Source organism: Sphaeramia orbicularis, chromosome 18, assembly GCF_902148855.1.
Source record: "Sphaeramia orbicularis chromosome 18, fSphaOr1.1, whole genome shotgun sequence".
Taxonomy (NCBI): domain Eukaryota; kingdom Metazoa; phylum Chordata; class Actinopteri; order Kurtiformes; family Apogonidae; genus Sphaeramia; species Sphaeramia orbicularis.
Window position 1 is genome coordinate 21,806,141 of NC_043974.1, and position 24,234 is coordinate 21,830,374.

General features: G+C 34.3%; 1 protein-coding gene across 2 annotated transcripts; it reads left to right on the plus strand.

The window, feature by feature from the left end:
• Window positions 1–2,349: 2,349 nt before the first annotated feature.
• Window positions 2,350–18,843, plus strand: LOC115439030 (prostaglandin D2 receptor 2). Of its 2 annotated transcripts, none has more exons than XM_030162927.1 (2): window positions 2,350–2,483; window positions 17,347–18,843. In XM_030162927.1, exon 2 carries the CDS (start codon window positions 17,414–17,416, stop codon window positions 18,563–18,565), a length of 1,152 nt encoding a protein of 383 aa, XP_030018787.1. In that variant the 5' UTR covers window positions 2,350–2,483; window positions 17,347–17,413; the 3' UTR covers window positions 18,566–18,843. The 2 variants fall into 2 exon arrangements, with proteins under 2 accessions (XP_030018787.1, XP_030018786.1); XM_030162926.1 differs by lacking the exon at window positions 2,350–2,483 and adding an exon at window positions 8,314–8,360.
• The last annotated feature ends 5,391 nt before the right edge of the window (window positions 18,844–24,234 follow it).

A 24,234-nucleotide genomic window follows, 5' to 3' on the forward strand; every position in this document is an offset into this window, starting at 1 on the left:
ATTACACTGAAGATTTTAATTCAGGTTCCACATACAGAACAATTGATCTCTTTTTTGTTTGTTTTGTTTTGTTTTGCCTTTGGTTCTGTTTGTTTATCATGTCCAGTGTCAATCTTTGTATTATGAATACACTGCTTGAAATTATACATGTCATACTTGTGAAATGAAAAGTTTTATAGATGTTGAAAAGTTCTATAAATAAAGTTAAAAAAAAAAAAAAAAAAAAAACAATTGATCTCAATTGGCTCAGACCACTAAAATATTATCATAATAACCTATAAATAATGAAAACTACAGTGTAAAAAAGTATAATTACATTACATAATTACATGAAAATGTTTATATTAACAAAGTATCTTATAAAAATGTGAATAATATGAAATGTCTTAAGCAAAGTATATGCAGTTTTACCAATATTTTGCCTGTTATTAAATGTTTTGTGTAATTTAAGTTGTAATGTACATGTGTAAATGATAAACTAAGACAGAACATTGGTAAATTACACTTGCTTTTCTTAAGACATTTCAGGTTGTTCATGTTATTCAGATTTTTAAGGAAACGTTGTAGATGTAAACATGATCACAGTGTAATTTTACTTTTTCACTGTTGTTATTTTACTGATCCGGCCCACTTGAGATCAAATTAAGCTGAATGTGGCCCCTGAACTATAATGAGTTTGACACCCCTGCTTTACAGGTTCTATTTAGTGGAAGATTTATAAAACTATTACATAAATGTACATAAACCAATATAGATGTGTAATAACGCTTAATCATATACCTTGAAAACATCAGCAAACCAGCACTTTTGTCATTTATTTTCCAATTAATCTTATTAAAATACGTAACATTTAGCACATTTAATCTCTGAAGCAAATCATTTCTAAAAAATTGTAGACCTGTGTTACCTGCTGATTTTTTGTTTCATCTTCGCTATGAACCATATAAACAACACCAAAATGTAGGATTTTTCATGGGAACTTACCTCTCTCAGTCTATACATCGGAAAGATCAGGACTCCACTTCACATCACTTTCTATTGATACACATGTAAACACACTGATCTTCTGAATCAGATCTAGAAGTAATTTTCAGTAGTTCTGCATTTCTCAAGGTCAAGTTTATTTATATAATAGTTTTGAAACAACGCAAAGTGCTGTACAAAGTTACACAAATTCAAGATATACTAAAACTAGTAAAATAACTAGAAGCACTCGGAGAGCGCAGACCTCCGCCAAGGCTGATCAGTGGGCCCCCCATGGGCCCCCCCACCCCCGATCACCCCCAAAAGTTAATCATCTCTTCCTTATCCCATTTCCAACAAACCCTGAAAATTTCATCAAAATCTGTCCATAACTTTTTGAGTTATGTTGCACACTAACGGACAGACAAACAAACAGACAAACAAACCCTGGCAAAAACATAACCTCCTTGGCGGAGGTAAAAATAAATCCAAGATATATCAGGTAGATATATAAGTTCTGTAGTTCTGTACTTGACCCAAACTGCAAAGCGTACCCTGGTTACCATACCTGGTTACCAAGTACTAATATTTGAGCATTGAGACCTGATGTATCAAATATGATACAAAATGGAAACTCATACATGGAAATTGATATTTGAAAAAAAAAAAAAAAAAAAAAAAAAAAAAAAATATATATATATATATATATATATATATATATATATATATATATATATATATATATATATATATATATATATGTGGTTGTTTAGAAAGACCAATAAAGGCTCCAGTTTCAAAGAACTGGAATTTTCTGTCAGTGATTTAATGGTTTAGGCTTTACAGGGTTAATATAAAAAAAAATCTTGAATTTCCCTCGGGATTCATAAAGTACCTATCTGTCTGTCCATCCGTCCGTCCATCCTCAACTGACTTACCTGGTTGAAAAAAGGAAAATAAATAAATAATCTAAATCTGAATCATGCACCACTTTGCTAATAATAATATGGAAGGATCATTTGTATTGCATCAACTTAACACACAGTGAAAACATAAGTAATATTTATGGTTTCTGTTTCGAAGCAGAACTGATCAAACTTGGCCTCTTCACTCAGTTAATGAGGAAGAGAGGATGGTAGTCAACTGAGCAACGTATCAACTGGAAGGAACAAGCAGTGTAACAGGAAAAAAGCAGTGAAATATACAAATGAAAAGTTATTTCCTGATTCTGTCATGTTACATTCCAAAAACACAAATAAACACGCTGCTGTCTTCACAAATATAAAACCGGCTTCCTCATTTTTGTGGTTGTCAACAGGCTGAAAGGTCTGCGTCTGTATGTGTTTGCTTTGCCCAGAGTTTTGTCTGTCAGATAGAAGGAAATAACCAGAGAACAGTTGTTTTGTTTTTATACTGCATCATGTTGTTCATGGCTGAGTAAAGTGGAGACCAAGAAACGTCTGAAAAACAGCGAACATGAGCAAAATGGAGAATTGAAGCAGAGGACAGGGTCTTTGCAGGTAAATACACCCTCACACACTGACAGAGGTGTAGAAATGATAAAGATTATTGTTGTTGCAACCTTTAGAGCGCAGGTGTCAAACGTACGGCCTGTGGGATGAATTTTTGAAATGCCAAAATGACACTGAAGATATTAACAATGAAGGATTTGAGATGGCGTCTTGTATTGTAATTGTATTGGAACGACTCACTTATATTGTTAGAGGAAGGGGAGGGGGTTTAGTGAAAATATGGTCGCCTTTAACTGAGTTTCTCAGATGTTATGAGACCAAGTAATTTTGACAGTGGTGCTGATTTATGGAGCTGTACGCTGTTTATTTATGCTCATTTTATTTTTATTTACTTGATTTTTGTTTTTTGTTTTTTTGTTTTTGCTTTCATTCATTTATTTATTTACATTTACATTTATGCATTTGGCAGACGCTTTTTTCCAAAGCGACTTTCAGGGGAAAACCAATCAAATCAATCTATTAATCAATCAAATTTTATTTATTAACCCATAAAGACCCAAGCATCCACCATCTACCAAAATCATCTGCTGATACAAAATGTTAAATACCTGTTGATCCACTCATCCATGTATATAATTTGTGTAAAATGCAGTTTGTCATCTTTTCATGGTCATCAGATATGACCCATTTGGATGTTCAGAGGCTCCATAGTGGAACATAGAAACACCGTCATCTTCTACAACATAGATTCACCAGTAAAACCAATGGAGTCTGATCAATGACAGTGGATGGAGACACTTGGTTCATGTTCAGTTAACGATAGATTTTGCTGAAAAAGTCACTTTTTCTTCAGTTTTCTCTATTTTTGATATAATAACCCTCAACTTTACTGTGAGTTTTCATGAACATCTACATGATTAGTAAATTAACGATGGAAAATACCAGATTTTTATTGAAAAAAAACAAGATACAGAATATAATATTACAATAAATTGTGATAAACCACTTAAGGATGGTTAAATATAAAGAAAAGTTCATTCGGGAAATGCCGAAAATGTCACACTGGGTCCTTATGGGTTAAGCACCAAATCACAACAAAAGTTATCTCATGACACTTTACATATAGAGTTGGTCAAAACCAGACTCTAAGCCACAGGTGTCAAACATGTGGCCCGGGGGCCAAAACCAGCCCGCCAAAGGGTCCAATCCGGCCCCTGGGATGAATTTATAAAATGCGAATATTATAATGACAACATTAAAAATCAAGGATGTGAAAATCATTTTAGGTCAATTCAATCTGAAGTGGGTCAGACCAGTAAAATACAATCATAAAAACCTGTAAATAATGAAAAACGCTCATTTTTGTCTTTGTTTTAGTGCAAAAAAAAAAAGTAAAATTACACAAAAATGTTTATATTTACAGACTTTCCTTTTACAAAAAATGTGAATAACCTGAACAAATATAAACAATATGAAATGTCTTAAGAGAAGTATGTAAAATTTTACCAATATTCTGCCTGTTACCAAATATTTTGTGTATTTGTAGATCCACTGTGATCTGTATGTTGAGATGCACATGTATAAATGATAAACTGAGGTGTAATATTATTAAAATTACACTTATTTTTCTTAAGAATTTTCAGGTTCATGTTATGTTGAAGTACACTTTGTAGATGTAAACATTTTCATTAAAGAATTTTACTTTTTTCAGTCAAAAACATAGAGAAAACTGTTGTGTTGACATTATTTATAAGTTCTTGTCCCATTATTTATATTATTTTACCGGTCCGGCCCACTTCAGATCATATTAGGCTAAATGTGGCCCCTGAACTAAAATGAGTTTGACACCCCTGCTCTAAGCCAATTTACAGAAACCCAACAGAATATTTGGGGGAATATGTTGCTTATTGTTTGCTTAATGTTGAGTATATTGTTAATTGTGTAATATAAAGTTCATATAAAGATATTATTAAAAAAACAAAAACAAAAAACAATCAAGGATTTACACACCAATATGATCTAAAGTTGGTCAGAACAGTAAAATACTATCATAATTGCCTGCAAATAATGACAACTCCAAGGATTTCTCTTCATGTTAGTGTAAAAAAAGTAAAATTACATGAAAATTTTGACATTTATAAACTATTCTTTCACAAAAAATGTGAATAACCTGAACAAATATAAACAACCTGAAATGTCTTAAGAAAAATAAATGCATTTTCACCAATATTCTGCCTGTTATTAAATGTTTTGTGTACTTGCAGATCCACTGTGATCTCTAAGTTGGAATGTACATGTGTAAATGATAAACTGAGGCAGAATATTGTTAAAATTGCACTTATTTTTCCTAAGACAGGGGTGTCAAACTCATTTTAGTTCAGGGGCCGCATTCACCCCAATTTGATCTCCAGTGGGCCGAACCAGTAAAATAATAACAGTGAAAAAAGTAAAATTGTATTTTGATCAGGTTTACATCTCCAAAATTTCCCTAAAAATCTTAATAACATAAACAACTTGAATTGTCTTTAGAAAAACAAGTGCAATTTTAACAATATTGTGCCTTAGTTTATCAGTTTATCATTTACACATGTGTATTACAATCACACAAAACATTTAGTAACAGGCAGAATATTGGTAAAATTGCATTTACTTTTCTAAAGACATTTCCGTTTGTTCATATTTGTTCAGGTTATTCACATTTTTTTTTATAGAAGTATAGTTTGGTAATGTAAACGTTTTCATGTAATTTTACTTTTTTACACCAAAAAACAGAGAGAATTTGGGGTTGTCATAATTTATAGGTTATAATGGATAATCTAATTGGACTGTATGTGTCTGTATGTGGAACCTGAATTAAAATGATTTTGACACCATTGATTGTTCATGTCTTCAGTGTAATTTTTGCATTTCACAAATTCATCCAGCGGGCCGGATTTGGCCCCCAGGCTGCATGTTTGACACCTGTCTCCTAAGAGATTTCAGGTTTTTCATGTTATTTACATTTTTAAAGGATAGCATGTAGATGTAAACATTTTCATAATGTAATCTAACTTTTTTTCACTGTAATTCTTTTATTGGTTGGGCCCACTTCTGATCATATTGGGCTGAATGCGGAACCTGAACTAAAATGAGTTTGACACCCCTGCCATAGAGGGTCTTTAAGGACAATGTCATACTTCACTGTTCTGTATGAAGAGCAGCTTTGACAGATTCTCACAATAAAATTACTGAATAAAATCTCCACTGAGCTTAGATCGACTTGAGCCAATGTATGAGGCACAAGGTCAGGCTGCCTGTCCATCATTGGTTTTTGTCTATGACGATTATGACGATGATTGTCTCTGATTGGATGACGGTCTATCCAATTACATCCACAGACCAGACCTGTTAAATCTATTCAACATCAAAAATGAACCGAGAGGGTCTGGACTAGTTCTCATTCAAGACTTGAAGTACTTATGGCACAGGTGCCAAACATGCGGCCCGGGAGCCAAATCCGGCCCACCAAAGGGTCCATTCCGGCCCTTGGGATCAATTTGTGAAATGCAAAAATTACACTAAAATATGAACAATCCTTTTAGTTCAGGTTCCACATTCAGACGAATTCAATCTCAAGTGGGTCAGACCAGTAAAATACAGGAGGTCCTCAGGTTACGCGGTACTCGACCTACGCTGTTTCGACTTTACGACGCCTGAGTCTCGTCCGCCGTTTTGTCTCCAGCCCCATAGTGTAGAGTGTCTGTGTTTGTGCTCTGTAATTTTCTCGGTATCCTCGCCTTTTTCACCCTCCTTTTTCACATCATGGCCCCAAAAAAGAAAGCAGGATCTTCTAGCGATGCTGGTCCTGCCAAGAGGAAAGCCATTACGATGGAAACGAAGCTGGACATCATCAAAAGGTCGGAGAAAGGTGAGACGCCGACGAACATCGGTAAAGCCTAACGCTTCAGTCGGTCGACCGTGGCAACCATTATTAAGGACAGGGGGTATTAAAGGGTTAATTCCGACTTACGCGGAAATTCGGGTTACGTCGCCAGCGTAGGAACGGTACTCGTTCGTAACCTGAGGACCTCCTGTACTATCATAATAACATAAAAATAATGACAACTCCAAATTGTTCTCTTTGTAAATGTAAACATTTTCATGTATTTACACTAAAACAAAGTATAATTTTGCTAAAAATGAGAATAACCTGAACAAATATGAACAACCTGAAATGTCTTAAGAGAAGTAAGTACAATTTTAACAATATTCTCCCTGATATAAAATGTTTTGCATATTTGTTGATCCACTGTATCTATAAGTCATAATGAACATGTGTAAATGATAAACTGAGGCATAATATTGTTAAAATTACACTTATTTTTTCAGTTTGTTCATGTTATTCACATCTTTTGAAAGGATAGTTTGTAGATGTAAACCTTTTCATAATGTAAATTTACTGTTTTCACTCTAAAACATAGAGTAAAGTTTGGAATTGACATTATTTATATATTATTATGTTATTATTTTACTGGTTCAGCCCACTGCAGATCAAATTTAGTTGAATGTGGCCCATGAACTAAAATGAGTTTGACACCCCTGACTTCAGGTGTTAACAGCACAGTAGACCAGTAGATGTCAGTATAAACAAAGAAACAAAAAAATAATAATAAAACAAAGGCATAAAAATGCAAAATTGACCCAGTTTCTTTTTAATTCTTTTTACTTTAGTACTGACAGTGAACAGACATACCGATGGAAAAGGACAGACTGGTATCAGTTCATCACTAGACCATTTCCCTTGTACTTCTGCTTTTCTTGCTCTCTCTTCTGTTCAGGTTTTAACACTGTAACACCCTTCAGTTTTCTCATACACTTCCAGTGTTAGTGTCAACAAGTTTGTATAACTAGTAGATTTCAGAAATAGGCAGAAGAAGCCTATTTTTTTTATTCCAGGATTAACTTCCTGAAGTCAGTTTTTAAGAACATGCATACCTAAAAAAAAAGGAGAAAAATGCCATAAATAGATGCTTTCTCTAAACTTTACATGGATACAAACAATAAGACTCATCTTAAAGTTTAATTGAGCATCTTTATGCATTACAACAGTACTATAACTGAAATTGAAGGACATTCATTCATTAGCTTTTAATCAGTGAGTGACATGTTTGTTTTTTTATGCTGTTTTTAACAGATTTTAATGTGTCTTTGTTTTTATGATGGTTGTATGTTGTTGTTCTTAGCCCGCTTAACACCCTGTGTTATCACTAGTTTTATTTACTTATTTAATCCCTTGTTTTATGTTTGGTATATGGCACTTTGGCCAACTGTAAAGTTCTTAAAGTGCTTTATAAATAAAGTTGGTATGATATGGTATATATTATTACAGCCTAGTCTCAGTACTCAGTTGTTCATCCCACTGCTGGTGAAGTTAGTGAAATTAATGGTCATTTTGTAGAGTTTGACACCCACATGATCCAAGAAGGGACCCATCTGTAGGTGTTTTTGATACCTGCTGCATCTATAATATAATAAGGAAACTGATTTCTTGGGAAAACTCTATTTCAAAAAAAAAAAAAAAAAAATTGCTGGCATATATTAAAGCAGGAAACAGAATGATTATTAAATGCTAGTTCACTCAAATCTCAACACAAAATGATAATAATGACATGTACTCTTTAAATTGGAACTCTCATTTCCATACTGAAAGTTTCTTCTCAGAGACCAACAGATTTAATGGGTTTTATTTCTATCGGTAACCTGACTCATGGATGTTTTATCTAATTGAGTTGGTTTGACAGTCTCTTAGAAAGACTTCAGGTTCTTTTTGAGGTTTGCAACTTCCTATTGCTGAACCTAGACGCCCAGAAGGCTGGTACAGTTTCATACAGTGCCATAACATGACACAAACTGGCTCACATCACACATCTCACAACAGAGCAACGGGTGGGTGATTTTACTTTTTTTTTTTATTAAATCTTTTTTTTTTAATTGCAGAGGAGAGAATTTGCAGGTTTGTAGAGGGGGTTTAATAACAGGCGATATTGAGAGGCAGTTAGTTTTAGTAGCTATTTCAAAATTAGTATCCTGCACTTGGACTCATAATTTATGTTGAAATATAATTTAATTTGATTTAAAGGATCAGTTTGACATGTTGTTGCTGTTTTGGTTCTTGCAGAAGAATGTGGAGTTTAAACTCAGCTGCGCATTTGCTCATAACCACAAATAGCTGGTTAGAATGCAAACCAACATGTTGTCACACTGTGCTAAAATAGGTATGATTTCAGTATCCTTTTTGAAATGTGAATGCTAAATCCTCATCTTCTGATTTGCATTCTTTACAAATGTTTGTGTATTTAATAATCTAATTAATTTAATTAATTCAACAGAGTGATAAATGTATTATAACCCCTGCAGAAATTAGTGTTATTTCATTATAATGTGTAAAAATATTTTAAAAAATAGTGTAAAAAATATGTTTGTGTTGTTATTGCATAAACAAACAATTCTGAAAGGACCTTGAAAGAAATTGCAGAGAGGATGTGGGGAATGGTGGTGATCTGACAAGATAAGAATGTCTACAAATGAAGGTCTTGTAGTGGTTGCACAAATTCGAAGTTTATTTTTTGAGAGATGATGAAGCAGACTCTGTTGAAATGCATAGAAATTTGGCAAACAAATTAATATTTTCCATAGTGGTAATGAGAATGACATTTGCAGGCATGATGCAGTTACACCTGGTTTATGGCACTGATGTAAATGTTACCACAGGCAGAATGAATGGAAGGATAGTGATAACAAATGATTCTACGAGTATGCACTACCAGTCAAAAGTTTGGACTCACCTGGTTTTTCTTTATTTTCATGACTACACTGTAAGACCGGATAGTTGAGTTTACTTAAAAAAATCTCAGATAACTCGTTGCGTTAAAAAATGTAAGTAATGAGTAATGAAAACTGGAGTGTATTAAACTTAAATGCTTGATTTGAATGGAATTGCTACATTGAACAAAAATATAAATGCACCACTTTTGTTTTTGTTCCCATTTTTCATGAGCTGAACTCAAAGATCTAAAACTTTTTCTGTGTACACACAAAGTTTATTTCTCTCAAATATTGTTCACAAATCTGTCTAAATTTGTGTTAGTGAGCACTTCTTCTTTGCTGAGATAATCCATCCACCTCACAGGTGTGGCATATCAAGATGCTGATTAGACAGCAGGATTTTTGCACAGGTGTGACTTAGGCTGGCCACAATAAAAGGCCACTCCAAAATGTGCAGTTTTATCACACAGCACAATACCACAGATGTCACAAGTTTTGAGGGAATATGCAATTGGCATGCTGACTTCAGGAATCTCCACCAGAGCTTTTGCCTGTGAATTGAATGTTCATTTCTCTACCATAAGCCATCTCCAAAGCTGTTTCAGAGAATTCATGAAGAAGACTGTGCGAGGAAAATGGTGGTCACACCAAATACTGACTGGTTTTCTGACCCCCCTGGACCACCCAATACAGTAAAAGTGCACATTTTAGAGTGGCCTTTTATTGTGGCCAGCCTAAGTCACACCGGTGCAATAATCCTGCTGTCTAATCAGCATCTTGATATGCCACACCTATGAGGTGGATGGATTATCTCAGCAAAGGACAAAGGAGAAGTGCTCACTAACACAGATTTAGACAAATTTATGAACAATATTTGAGAGAAATAGGCCTTTTGTGTACATAGAAAAAGTTTTAGATCTTTGAGTTCAGCTCATGAAAAATGGGAGCAAAAACAAAAGTGGTGCGTTTATATTTTTGTTCAGTGTATTTTAAGTACAACACACTAAATGCCAAGTTAATTGAACTTTAAATTTGTTGCAATGTCAATTGCTTTGTATAATCATTAGATTTAATATCATCAGTTCATTATTCTCAATCTCAAATTGATTTAGGTTAAAATCTTTTGCAATATAAAGTGCTTTGTATAATTATTCAACTTACTATATTGTAGCATGGATGGAGGTTTGCTCAATCTACCAGTACAGAAAATGCTTTAGATTTGGATAAGGCAGTAAGATTTGCATTGCTAAATAACAATGTGAGATGAACAGGAAAGCTATTGTTGGGCCTATGGCTCTGACTCATGGTGCAGCTCTGCAAAAATGCAAAAACACACACAAAAAGGCCAATAAACACTGCCATACACACATTAAGTCAAAATGAACACTAACACCACAACCCCGCTGAACCCCTGCACATAAAAAAAAACACATTTTCAACAACACGACCAATACCCACAATGCAATGCAGAGATAAAAAGGTGTTGTCATGACTAAAACTTAGTGATTTAAATCCATTCAACTTCAACTTTTTCGTACTTTCAACTATGTCTACAAATTAGTAGAATATACTTAACATTTTATAGTAATGTCATAAAACTTAAATCATTTAAGTACATTGTATGTAAAGCATTTTAGTGAATACAACTTCCGGGCTTACAGTGTATTTCCATTGTAGATTCTCACTGAAGGTATCAAAACTATGAATAAACACATATGAAATTATGTAGTTAAAAAAAGTGTGACATAACTCAAATCATGTTTTATATTTTAGATTCCTCAAAATAGCCACGTTTTGATTTTAGAATAGAATAGATCTTTATTGTCACTGTCACAGGAACAATGAACATCAGTTTAGCAGCTCAGTTCAATTTGGCAGCAAAACCCTTAGTGTAAAAGGCACTGTATAAAAAATCACAGTGGTAAGAAAAGTGAACTGCGCAAGGGCTTCAGAATAAAATATTAATACGCATGTGCTATTAAAGCAGTGTTTTTCAACCTTGGGGTCGGGACCCCATGTGGAGTCGCCTGAAATTCAAATGGGGTCGCCTGAAATTTCGAGTAATTCATCAAAATAAAAATAAAAACTTACTAATAAAAAAATCTATGGTGAGTTAAGAGAGACAGTCACAATACATAAAAGACATGACAAACTGTGGAGCTGAAACTGAAGCACTGTGGTACTGTTTACCTTTCAAACGTTCATTGTGGTCAGTTTCAGATGCTGCAGCTCTTTCATAATTCATAGTTTGAGTTCTTGTTAGTTCAGTATTAATTGTCAGCCTTGTAAATCCAAGCTGGACTGACTGTACATATCCTGACCAAGGAAAATCAAATTGTCACTTTGTGCAGTAACACTGGTCTACAAGGAAAATGCTTCCAGAATAAAAGTAATGAAATTTTACCACATGAGAGTCACTGATAAAGAAAAATCAAGTCAAAAATGCTGGTTGGCTGAACTTTCCAAGATACAGCCTTGGGTCAAAATGAGAAACTCAAGAATTAATGAGAGAATGGGTTTGACTCAAAAGGAGTATTTGTCTCAGAGCTACAAGATCTACTTCAAAACACTGTCTGCACATTAGAATACATTCACTTTACAGGTTCTATTTACTGGAAGATTTATAAAACTATTATATAAATGTACATAAACCAATATATATGTGTAGTAACACTTAATCATATACCTTGAAAACATCAGCAAATCGGCACTTTTGTCATTTATTTTCCAATTAATCTTATTAAAATACGTAACATTTAGCACATTTAATGTCTGAAGCAAATCATTTCTAAAAAAATTGTAGACCAGTGTAATCTACACCTGGCTTTTCTGCCTCCGTCCATAATAATATATATTATATAGACTAAATGTCATCTAAAATTACTGTTTATTTGCGACATAGTATAGCAAACTATTACTTGATAGATAGATAGATAGATAGATAGATAGATAGATAGATAGATAGATAGATAGATAGATAGATAGATAGATAGATAGATAGATAGATAGATAAAAATTTTAGCAAAAAAAAAAAAGTCTCCATTTTGAATGTCTAGGGTCGCCAGAAATTTGTGATGTTCAAATGGGGTCACGAGCCAAAAAAGGTTGGGAACCACTGTACTAACGTAATGCTAGAACTCCTGAAATGAATAAAATACACAGAAAGAATATGCAAAAGCTAACTCTATACTAGGGCTGAATGATATGGACAAAATTTCATATCTTGATATTCATGCCAGATATCTCGATATCGATATGATACGATATGACTACGGGTTTGGTGAAAACCAAGCATTTTTCAGAAAAATACAAACATCATAATACAAAAGAAAGTGGAAAGTGCAGTTTTATTTATAAGAACTCACTGCCAGTCCTCAACATTAACATAAAGTATGAATAAGTTAAATTTGTTGTGACTTCCAGAGCTGTACATGCAGGGCGAGCGTAGGGGAAATCGTTTATATCGTTGCTTTTTCGATATTAATATCTTGAATGTTCATATCTAGATATTGATACGATAACGATATATCTTTCAGCCCTACTCTATACTACTATTATTACATTACTATTATTACTGCTTTGCGCATTCTTAGCATTTTCTCAATGAGCTTCATGAGGTAGTCTCCTGAAATGTTTTCCAAAAGTCTTAAAGGACTTCCCAGTGATGCTGAGCATTTGTTGTTCATCTGCGGTCCATCTCATGCCATTTAAATTAGAAGGTGAGTCCAAACTTTTGACTGGTAGTGTAGATCCCACCATCATTCCTTGAAAATCATACTAAGTAAATAATAGTAAGTAGGTAATACTTACAAAAGTGTTTAACAAGATAAAAATAACACACCTTAACTCAAGAAATTTAACCTTTTCATGCACAAATTATGAGAACCTTAATCAAATTTTTTCCCTGACTGTTTTCATTTCTCTTTAATCATGAAAAAAAACACTGTGATTGAAAAATTTCTTATGAAAATGAATAAAATTTAAAAAAAAAAAAAAAAAAGTTAAATACATTAAAAAAAAATTCTGATTAACCTAATTTTCATGAAGTTGCAAAAATGTCCACTCAGCTGGACACCATGCATTTAATTTTTGAAGCAAAGAAACATGTATTTACTGATAAATTGTGTGAAAACTAATGGGGGGGGGGGGTATGCTCAGGGGAGACCTACACAATGTTACCAATTCATGTCAAAAAGATATGTAATGTGTTAAAGCTTTAATAAGGATATGTGTAAAATAAATAAATAAATAAATAAAAAATCCATGAATATATGAGAACAGCTGTAGAATAACTGTCCACTGTAGTGACCAGTATACATGAAAGGGTTAATTAATTCACAACATAAATACAACATAAAATGAAGGCTTAGATTTTTCTCTGTAAAATTTAGGACGTGCATAAATACACTAGAAAATCGAGAATGACATAGTCAAACCAATATGAAATACTAATTTAAACTGCAATTAAAATCATAGAAATACCAAAGTATAAAAGTGGGTCTTAAGAGGACTGTCAAAAATCTCAACACATTCCGAAAGCCTCATTGTGTGGGTTCTGTGGGCAATGAGTTCCATGGTTTAGTAGAACAAACTGAAAATGCACAGTTCCCTTTTACGTATTAATACGTCATTATATTAATTGTGAAACTAAGTAAAAGTAAAACATAAGTGGAAACATTTTGGGTTTCTTGACGCTGTTAGTGATTTTCTCCAATAAAATGAATACAAACACACTCGTGAACATGCTCAGATCCTTTTCATGTAACTGTGATGCAAAAGAACTACATTTTGTCCATCATGATTTTAGCTTTAACCCATAAAGACCCAAATATCCACTGGTGACCAAAACCATCTACTGATCTTAAATGTATAATTACTTTAGAACCACTAATCCTATCAATACAATAGAATAGTATAGAATGTCTGTATTGTCATTATACAGGTGCAACAAAATTAACCCTTTCATGCATAGTGGTCACTACAGTGGACATCTATTCTCCAGCTGTTCTCTTGTATATTCATGGGTTTCGTTGTTTTAGTTTCATATCAGCCAACACAGTGGACACCATCCCATACACTGCATTTCATACCATTACTGTAACTTTGCTGTTCTTGATAAACCTGATCTGCACTAACATGTTTTAGCGTAAGTCAATTGCTAATTGTTATTAGACTGTCATTAACAGTTGTATTACACAAAAAGTTTTTTTTTTTTTTTTTTTTTTTTTTTGCATATTATCACTATAAAATGAGTAATACCTAGTATTAGAATATGTTAAAATGTGAGAAAACATCAGATTAGCTGCATTAAAAATGTTTTATATCATAATTTTCACACATTATATCACTTTATTTATTTTTTTATTTTTTTTTGTCACTTTAGCCACTTTAACAAACTTCTTTATATTGTTTATATTTTTATCTCTTTTTATTTTTCTATTGTATTGACACATACTATCTTGCACTGCTGTACACGCTTGAATTTCCAACTTGGGGGATCAATAAAGTATATCGTATCTTATCTATCTTACTTTCTAATGATGGGTTTTAAGTACATGTTTCTTTCCTTCAAAAATTAAACACATGGTGTCCAGCTAAGTGGACATTTTTGTAACTCCATGAAAAAAAAGTTGTTTTTTCATGCCAAAAGAGGAATAAAATTGCTCAAGAAAAATTATTGACTAAGGTTCCCAAAATTCATGCATGAAAAGGTTAAAAAAGTGCAATCATCCTAGGTGCCATAAAAAAGTATAAATAACGCATATAAAAGAGTATAAAAACTGAAATATAAAAGAAAACCCTCACAGCATAAATATCTAAAAAAAAAAAAAAAAAAAAAAGCAGCATAAAAAGTGTTACTAGAAGTATAAAAGACACATAAAACATCATCATATACTCCTGACAACATTCAGCATTCCACACAATTAATTAATGTCCAGCAGTATTCAGTGCAATTATGGCCCTGGGATAAACTTTGCGTTAAAATAATTCAGGTAAAATACAGTTTGTCATCTTTTCATGATAATCAGATATGACCCATTTGGACGTTCAGAGGCTACGTAGCGAATGTGGAAACATTGCAACATTGTTTCACCAGGATGGAGACACTTGTTTTGCATTCAGTTAATTATATATTTTACTAAACAAGCCACTTTTCTCTGTTTTTGATATAATAACTCTCAAATGTAATCTCACCATGATGATTTAAGTACATATCAGTAAATTAAATATAGGAAAATACCTGATTTTCACTGAAAAATACAAAATACAGAGGATAATAGTGTGATAAACGGTGATAAATCACTTAAGAAATGCTAAATTAACCTCCTGAGACCTAGGAAAGTACAAGTTTTGGCTTTTTTTTTAATATTAAATTAGTTGCCTTTATCGGAAACAGCACTATGCAACAATTTTTTCAGATACATTTTTAAAATTTTTATGGTATGTCCTTTGCGGTGGACAGCGTTTTTTGTTTTTTGTTTTGGGTTTTTGTTTTTCCTATGAAGCTCTGAAACTCTTGTCCCCTATAGAGAACAAAAAAGCATTGCTGGATCTCAGGAGGTTAAATAGAGAGAAAAAATAATTTAGTAGTAGTAGTAGTAGTAATAGTAGTTTTGTTTTGAGCACATAGAATCATCAGATAACACAGAACATGGTCAAACAAAAATTTTCTGCGCTTGAAAAGGAGTGGGAAGAAGTATAACTTATTGACTCCCATCCTCTTTTATCAAATTAATAATCAAACTAGATCCGCTTCCTTTGCTTTGTTAACACACATTATCCTCTGTACATTTTTACAATAACACAAAACATCCTTACAAACCACTCATATCCACTTTTTTGATCACTTCACACACATTCAGATTTGTGAAATCAACCCACTTTAATATAAACTATAAGATTTATATGCACTTTAAATATTTACTCCAAATACAATGATCAATAAATATGATAATACCTTGTTATCATGATAACCAATTAATTACAATCATATCTTATTTTATGTACACGTCTGTGTTATAACTAGATATTCGCTTATGCAGATGATGTTCTATATTTTGTTATTGTACTGGATTTATACATCCTTTTAAATGCACAACCTGAAGAAGACATCTTTAAGTTTTGCTCCAGATTATTCCACAGACGTACCCCTCTGACAGAGATACTCTGGCTTTTAAAGTTTTTTTCTACACTTAATTTTCTTGTAGATTTCAGTTCCCCTTAAATTATAATTACTTTGCCTGGGCTCAGACATCTCCTGTAGACTGTAGGGGAGCATATGGTCATTTGGGAACTGCCACAAAATTAGCACTGGGTCTTTATGGGTTAATGAGTAGTTTTTGTGTTTCTACAGCAGGGGTGTCAAACTCATTTTCTTTCAGGGGCCACATTCAGCCCAATTTAATCTCCAGTGGGCCGGACCAGTAAAATAATAGCATGATAGCCTATAAATAATTACAACTCCAAATTTTTTAGTGCAAAAAATAACATTAAATGATGAAACTATTTCTATCCAAAACAGAAAAGATGTGAATAACTGGAAAAAACTGAAATTTCTGAAGAAAAATAAGTACAATTTTATCAATATGAACTTGAACTCAACTTGATTTGTACATGTGCATTACAGATCAGATCTACCAAGACACAAAATAGGCAGAATATTGTTAAAATTGCACTTATTTTTCTTTAAACATTCCAGGTTGTTCATATTTGTTCAGGTTATTGACATTTTATTGTTAAAGGATATCAGAATTTAATGTTCTTTGCAATAAATCAAAGAGGAAAAATTGGTGTTGCCATTATTTATAGGCATAATGTCATATTATTTTTTCACATTAAACCAAGAATAAAATTTGGAGTCATTATTTCTAGGTTATTATGCTATTATTTTTGAGTTTGATGCCCTTGACTGTTAATATCTTCAGGGTAATTTTTGTATTTTGCACTTCGTAAATTCATCTCGCGGGCCAGATTGGAACCTTTGGCGGGCCGGTTTTGGCCCCCAGGCCGCATGTTTGACACCTACATTCTCCAGGCTCTCACCTTATAATTGCATTGTTTTTCTGTTTGTGAATGACATATTTATATTTACACATTTCTATCCTAGATAACTGCTGTGCAAACTATAAAGCTCAGCTAAAGGATAACCCCAAGTAGAACATTTCCCATTGAAGATGGCATCTCCTTCAAGCCCCGTCTACTGTCCTCGCATCTTCACAACCATGGTGAACGTCACTTTGAACCCAATCAACTCAACGCAAAAGATCACCCCATTGAGTGCTTTTGTCATCTCCCTCCATGGCTTGTTCTCATCCGTCGGCATTGTGGAAAACCTCCTCATCCTCGGCATCGTGGGCTTCCATGTGCGTCGCTCCGTGATCAGCATCTGGATCCTTAACCTCGCGGCGTCCGACCTTCTGGCGACGGCCTCCCTGCCCTTCTTCACCCTCTACATGGCCAAGGGTAGGACGTGGACGCTGGGGACCCCATTCTGCCGCCTCCACTCTTCCATTTTCTTCCTCAACATGTTCGTCAGCGGCTTCCTGCTAGCGGCGATTTCTATGGATCGCTGCTTGGTGGTGTTGAAACCGGTGTGGGCCCAGAACTACAGGAACACAGCTATAGTGGCAAAAGTCTGTGGGGTGATTTGGGCCTTGGCTGTTTTGTGCACAGTCCCCTTCTACCTATTTCGTGACACCATTACGGATAGAAATGGTCGGATCAAGTGTTACTACAATTACGCTCAGCTGCTCCCAGCTCAACCCTTCGACCTGGAGTCTTTATGTAAGAGGCGTGAAGAAGCCTTTGGCCTCACAAAGTTCTTTCTAGCCTTCCTGATTCCATTGCTAATCATCATCTTTAGCTACATTGCTGTGAATGCCAAATTGGCACGCAGAGGCTGCCGTCGCCCTTATCGTTTTGTCCGGCTTGTTGTGGCCGTAGTGGTGAGTTTTATCATCTGCTGGGCTCCTTACCACATCTTGAGCGTCATGGAGGTGTTGACCCCCTTGGATCATCCCTCACAGCAGAGTATAGCCCGTGGCCTCCCAACTGCAGCAACTATCGGTTTCCTCAACAGCATCCTCAACCCCGTTCTGTACGTATTCAGCTGCCCCGACCTGTGCAGTAAGATAAGGCATTCTCTGGGTGCGGTGATGGAGAGCGTTCTGGCCGAGGATCTGGCGGAGCTGGCTAGGCGCCGCAGTAGCGGTCGTATCTCTAATAGCACCTCAGAAGCTACGCTGAAGCCACGAAATGCCATTACGGCGTTGTGTCTGAAAGGAGAAATGGAAGTCAGCGAGGGGCTTTCAACTCATGAGAACTGAACCAAAGAATGTACCATCAAGTCACAAATACTGGCTGTTATTCAGGGTTCCCATGGGGTATTTAAAAGGCTTTTAAAGTCTTGAATTTACAAATCTGCATTAATACCTTAAAAATGTCTTTAAATAGGTATAAAATTTCATATGGTAGGTCTAGGTCTTAAGTTACACAACCAGGCAAAAGTTGTAGAACACCCCAGTTTTTTGAGTTTTGTATTGAAATTCAAGCAGTTCAAGTCCAATGAACAGTTTGAAATGGTACAAAGGTAAGCAGTGAACTGCCAGAGGTAAAAAAAAAAGAAAAAAAAAATAATAATGATGCTAAACAAAACTGAAAAATAATGTACATTTCAGAATTATACAAAAAGGCCAATTTCAGCTGTGAACAGAAGACTTCCAGTTGCAGGTTTGATGGGTCAAGTTGCAGCAAGAAAGCCATTGGTGAGACTTCAGAATAAGAAAAAGAGGCTTGGCTGGGCCATGAAACACCGCCAGTGGACTACTGAAGACTGGAAGAAGGTGTTATGGACTAATCAAACCTGCAACTGGAAGTCTTCTCTTCACAGTTGAAACTGAGACTTGCTTACTATGACCACTAATGAGCTGCGCTTGAAGCTGTTGTCCTGTGAGTCTCCTCTCACTCCAGCTGTTGACTGTCATAAACTTGTCTTCTGATTCTGTTGTGTCTTTGGCTCTGCCAGACCTCCTCCTGTCAGCATTTCCCCCAGTTTCTGAGTGCCTTTGGATGGTGAAGGAAACTGGACTTACTGACACCTGGACTTTCTTGGTAATTTCTCTGTAGGACAGACCTACATTTTTCAGTGTTATGATGGTCTGTCTCTCTTCTATCGTTAATTGCCTTTTCCTCTTTTCCATTTTTACAGTAACACACTACTTTCTGCAGTACAATACTGTTCAAATAATGCTCCCAACGGTATGGTACCAAAGTGTGTTCCAACACTACTTTTATGCTGACAGAGGGTTAGGGTTAGGGACACCTGTAGGAACTGGTAGCACCAACTTTCGAGGCTTGATCAACCTCCATTGCTGCAGAACTGCTTTAAGTTGTTAACCCATTTCTTGTTCGCTAAATTAGGCCTTTTTGTATAATTCTGAAATGTACATTATTTTTCAGTTTTGTTTAGCCTTACCTTTTTTTTTTCTTTACCTCTGACACTTCACCACTTACCTTTGTACCATTTCAAGCTGTTCATTGGACTTGAACTGCTTGAATTTCAATGCAAAACTGGAAAAATTGGGGTGTTCTAAAACTTTTGACCGGTAGTGTATGTTGCCATAAACTTGTTGGCTGTATTGTGTTTAAATGTGTTTATTAAATGTTAAATTCTGAAATAAAGTAATGTTAGTCTACTCAGTTCCACCCGCTCCAACCTGACAATTCATATTGAAATTAGGAACCAGTTATCGTTAACTTGCCCCTGGTGAGAAATGATCGCAGAACATTCAGTCCAACACACGTGTAGCTGTTGGTCATGTGCACGTCGTCCGAGGAAGCTAACTTTGGGAACTTCAAGGGATGGTTTGCAAGTGAAAAGTAAGCATGGGGAAGTGTAAATTTAATAATGTCTGGTTGGAGGGAAGATCATTCTGGACCTGGTTGACACGAGTGGAGAACATGTTTGAAGTTTGTTGTACCTTGTGCATTAAATCAATTTAATTCTGAACAATGGGAATCAAGGCATTGGAGTAAATAAGTACTTTTTTCCTGAATTCTAAGAGTCATGAGTTTTTGCCAGTATGACTGTGAAATGGGGATTACATTCTGTTCTAAGTAGTCGTAAAAAGGTCTTAAAAAGTCTTTCATTTTGTAGAAACCTGTAGGAACCCTGGTTATTCTCTTCATTTGTGCAGAAAATCAAGTCTTTAAAGAACTGTTTCTCAACCTATTGTGACCAAATGCCCCCTCATGTCATTGTGACTCCTTCACTCCTTCAAAAATTTTGGGTGGGGTGGGGATTAGTAAGTAATGTGACCAACCTTAAGGATGACATGTAAATGCGCCATTGACGTTACATGCTGGTAGTACAATGGCACCAAAGTTATTATCATTACCGAAAACTAACAAAATGGCGAAAACTAGAATTGTAAAAACATTTTCATTAACTGAAATAAATAAAAACTATAATTAAAAGAAAAAACGATAACTAATTGAAACTGTATTGCGTGCTTATAAAACTAACTAAAACGTATAAAAATTATGGATAAAATTCCCTTCGTTTTTGTCTTTGTCAATGTGGGATTGATACGAAAGCAATTTATTTCCCTCAAGCAATTTTAGCTAGCGGCACCATATGATATTTAACGGTCCATCACTTCTTGTCACTTGTCGTTTACAGTCGTCTTCTCGTCCCCACCCTACCTGCAAACATGGAGACTAAAGTTGGGAGAAAGCAGCAGAGTCCTGTCTGGGATTTATTTGAATATGACGGCAAAGAAGATAAAAGATATAAAAAAAAACCAAAAACTAAGTATTTAGAAAAAAACGAAAACTAATAAAAACTAGCAAACCTGCTCAAAAAACTAACTGAATTAGAGAAAAAAAAGTCAAAACTAAATAAAATTAAACTATAATGAAAAATCCAAAACTGTTATAACCTTGAACGGCACCACTTATTCTGATACACATTGTGATGACTAACTGTAAACGAACACCCCCCATTACTGTCTGAGCCCCCCCCCCCCCTCACCTTTCTCATTCCCAACACCCCTGGGGGGATGGTACCGGCCCCCTTGAGAAACACTGCTTTAAAGGAAGGTTATGCAAGAGCCTCTCAGGACATATGCATCAGTTCCTATTGTTTCAACTAGTGGGTCATGACCTAAAAGTGGGTTGTGAGCTCATTTTGAATGGGTTGTGGACTGTGCGGTAAAAAGAAAAAAAAAAGCTTTTTTAACTGCTGAGTTATTTGATGTCGACCACATGTTCAGGAAATTATATGAATTGCTTGAATAGCATAAAGCCAGCCAAAAAAACATGAAAAAGAAACATCAAAACAGCGACCTGTTAAGTGTACCCACAGGCCTTATTTTGATGCGGAAACAAATGTTTCTCATTTTCAGTCAAGTCAGCAGAATCTGATTGTGATGTTTAGACCGTTTATTATTACACAAATACACTCAGTGGATGAAAATGTATATATTGTAAAAAAAAAAAAAAAAAAAAGCTCAGTTTGCTTTTAGCTTATTTTTGAAAAAATACACTTGCTTATTATGAATTCCGCAAAAATATGTCATGATTTAACGACAAGAGGAAAATTTGTGTTCCATGAGACAAAATGAGGTTTCTAATATTTTGTTTCTGGTAGTTTTGATTTTTAACTTCTTTTTTTTTTAACACAAAATGCACAAAATTCTATGATTATAACTTTAACCCTTTCATGCACGAATTATGAGAACCTTAATCAAGATTTTTTTTCCTGAGTGTTTTTATTCCTCTTTAGGCATGAAAAAAACAATGCAATTGAAAATTTTCTTATGAAAATAAATAAATTTAAAAAAAGTTAAAAAAAAAAAAAAAAATACATTAAAAAAAAATTGTAATAATAATAAAAAAAATTCTTAGGAATCTATTTTTCATGACGTTGCAAAAATGTCCACTCATCTGGACACCATGCATTTAATTTTTGAAGCGAAGTAACATGCATTTACTGATAATTGCATGAAAACTGTAACTATTACACTCAGGGGAGATCTACACAATGTTACCAATTCATGTCAGAAACGATATGTAATGTCTTAAAACTTTAATAAAGATAAGTGTAAAAAAAAAAAAAATCCATGAATATACATACAAGAGAACAGCTGTAGAATAAGTGTCCACTGTAGTGACCAGTACGCATGAAAGGGTTAAACTGCTTTGCATAATAGATGATGTGAACTGGAAAACTGGACTGAAAGTGTATTTTATGTTCAAGTTTTCATTTGAGCTGATAATTCAGTTCTAATGTCATTTGATCATGTACCAATTTCTAGAGACTGGTGTTTATTTGAGTCAAATGTTTAATTGACATATGAATATATTGCCAAATAATTCAATGCATACCATTTTTATTGCATTACTTTGTGAGCTAAGACTTTGCAGAAACATGAAATGTCATTCTGTTGATTTTATCAGTTGCTGTGGGGGCAAATATCAGGAAATAGATTGCAGTAGTACAGTGAATCAACTCATTGTGTTCATATTAGAGCACAGATTGTTTGTGTTTGTACTGTATATCTGCCTCCGTGTTCAATAAGTCCAATATATTAATGCAATGTCTTTATGATTTTTGAACTGAAATAAATTTTACTTGCAGTTTTATGCTTGGATTTCATTATTTCTGTACTGATTCATACTCATAAAAAAAAAACAAACAAACTCAGACACCAATTAGGAAATTAAACATGATTCTTTTAATTGTTGTAAATACGGTATAACAAGTGTAAAAAAAAAAGTGTAAAAAAAAATAAATGTGAATAAAAAAAAATGTCCTCAGGAACAAATAACCAAATCAGAACATGATACAAAACAAGACATGACAGTATTTCCATCTGAGGGCAGTTTTGCTTCATACACTTCATTATTTCCATATTTATAAAGTATAGAATATGACCAACGAACCAACACTATATAATCACTGTTTCTTTGATCGAATGAAGATCACATTCACATTGCTTCTCAGAGGTACATGTTTACATTTGTGCATTAATTGTGAGGACAAATTCTGATATTTATTCTTTCCTTACAAATTATCATGTATTGCTGGGTCAAAGGCCTTTTGTTTATGTTGCACTTTTTTTGGAATCAGCTGCAGGAAGACTGGAAAATAATTGAATTTCTTTTGAGTGCTTTTAAGTCCAAACTACGTGTTCTTGAGGCCGACTCCATAACACAGACTTGTTTTTCTTTATCTGCTTGTAATTTTTAAAATTTCTTAGTAACTGTTTACTGTCAAATGTAGCAGTTATTTGTATTGTAACAGTGTAATCTTGTAACTGTATTCTATATTTGCTGCTGTATCTTGGCCGGGGCTCCCTTGTAAAAGAGGTTTTTTCATCTCAATGGGATTTTTTTCCGGGTTAAATAAAGGTTGATAATAAAATAAACAATAAAATTGACCGACTAAAATTATTAGAAGCCAATTTAACCCATGGAGACCCAAACAACCACCGGTGACACAAACCATCTAAAAATATAAACTGTTAAATACCTGTTGATCCGCTAATCCTGTCAATATAATACAATGTAAATAATTGGTGTAAAATGCAGTTTCATGGTCATCAGATATGACCCATTTGGATGTTCAGAGGCTCCATAGTTGCCGTGGAAACGCAAAACTAAAACCCATGGAGTTGGATCAATGACAGTGGATGGAGACACTTGTTTTTACATTCAGTTAGCAATATCTTTGCTGAAAAAGTGACTTTTTCTTCATTTTTCTCTGTTTTGATATATTTAACTTTGAATTCACTCTGAGTTTTCATGAACATCTACATGATCTGGGAATTAAATATAGAAAAATATATGATTTACACCAAAAAAATGCAAAATACAGAGAATAATGTCCTCCTGAGACCCAAGAAAGAACATGTTTTGGCTTTTTTTTTTTTTTTTTTTTTACATTAAATAATTGTCGTAATTGGAAAAGTATAATGCAACAGTTTTTCCAGAT

Coding starts and splice junctions, on each gene's coding strand:
- LOC115439030 (XM_030162927.1), top strand. CDS start 17,414: ATGGCATCTCCTTCAAGCCCCGTCTACTGTCCTCGCATCTTCACAACC.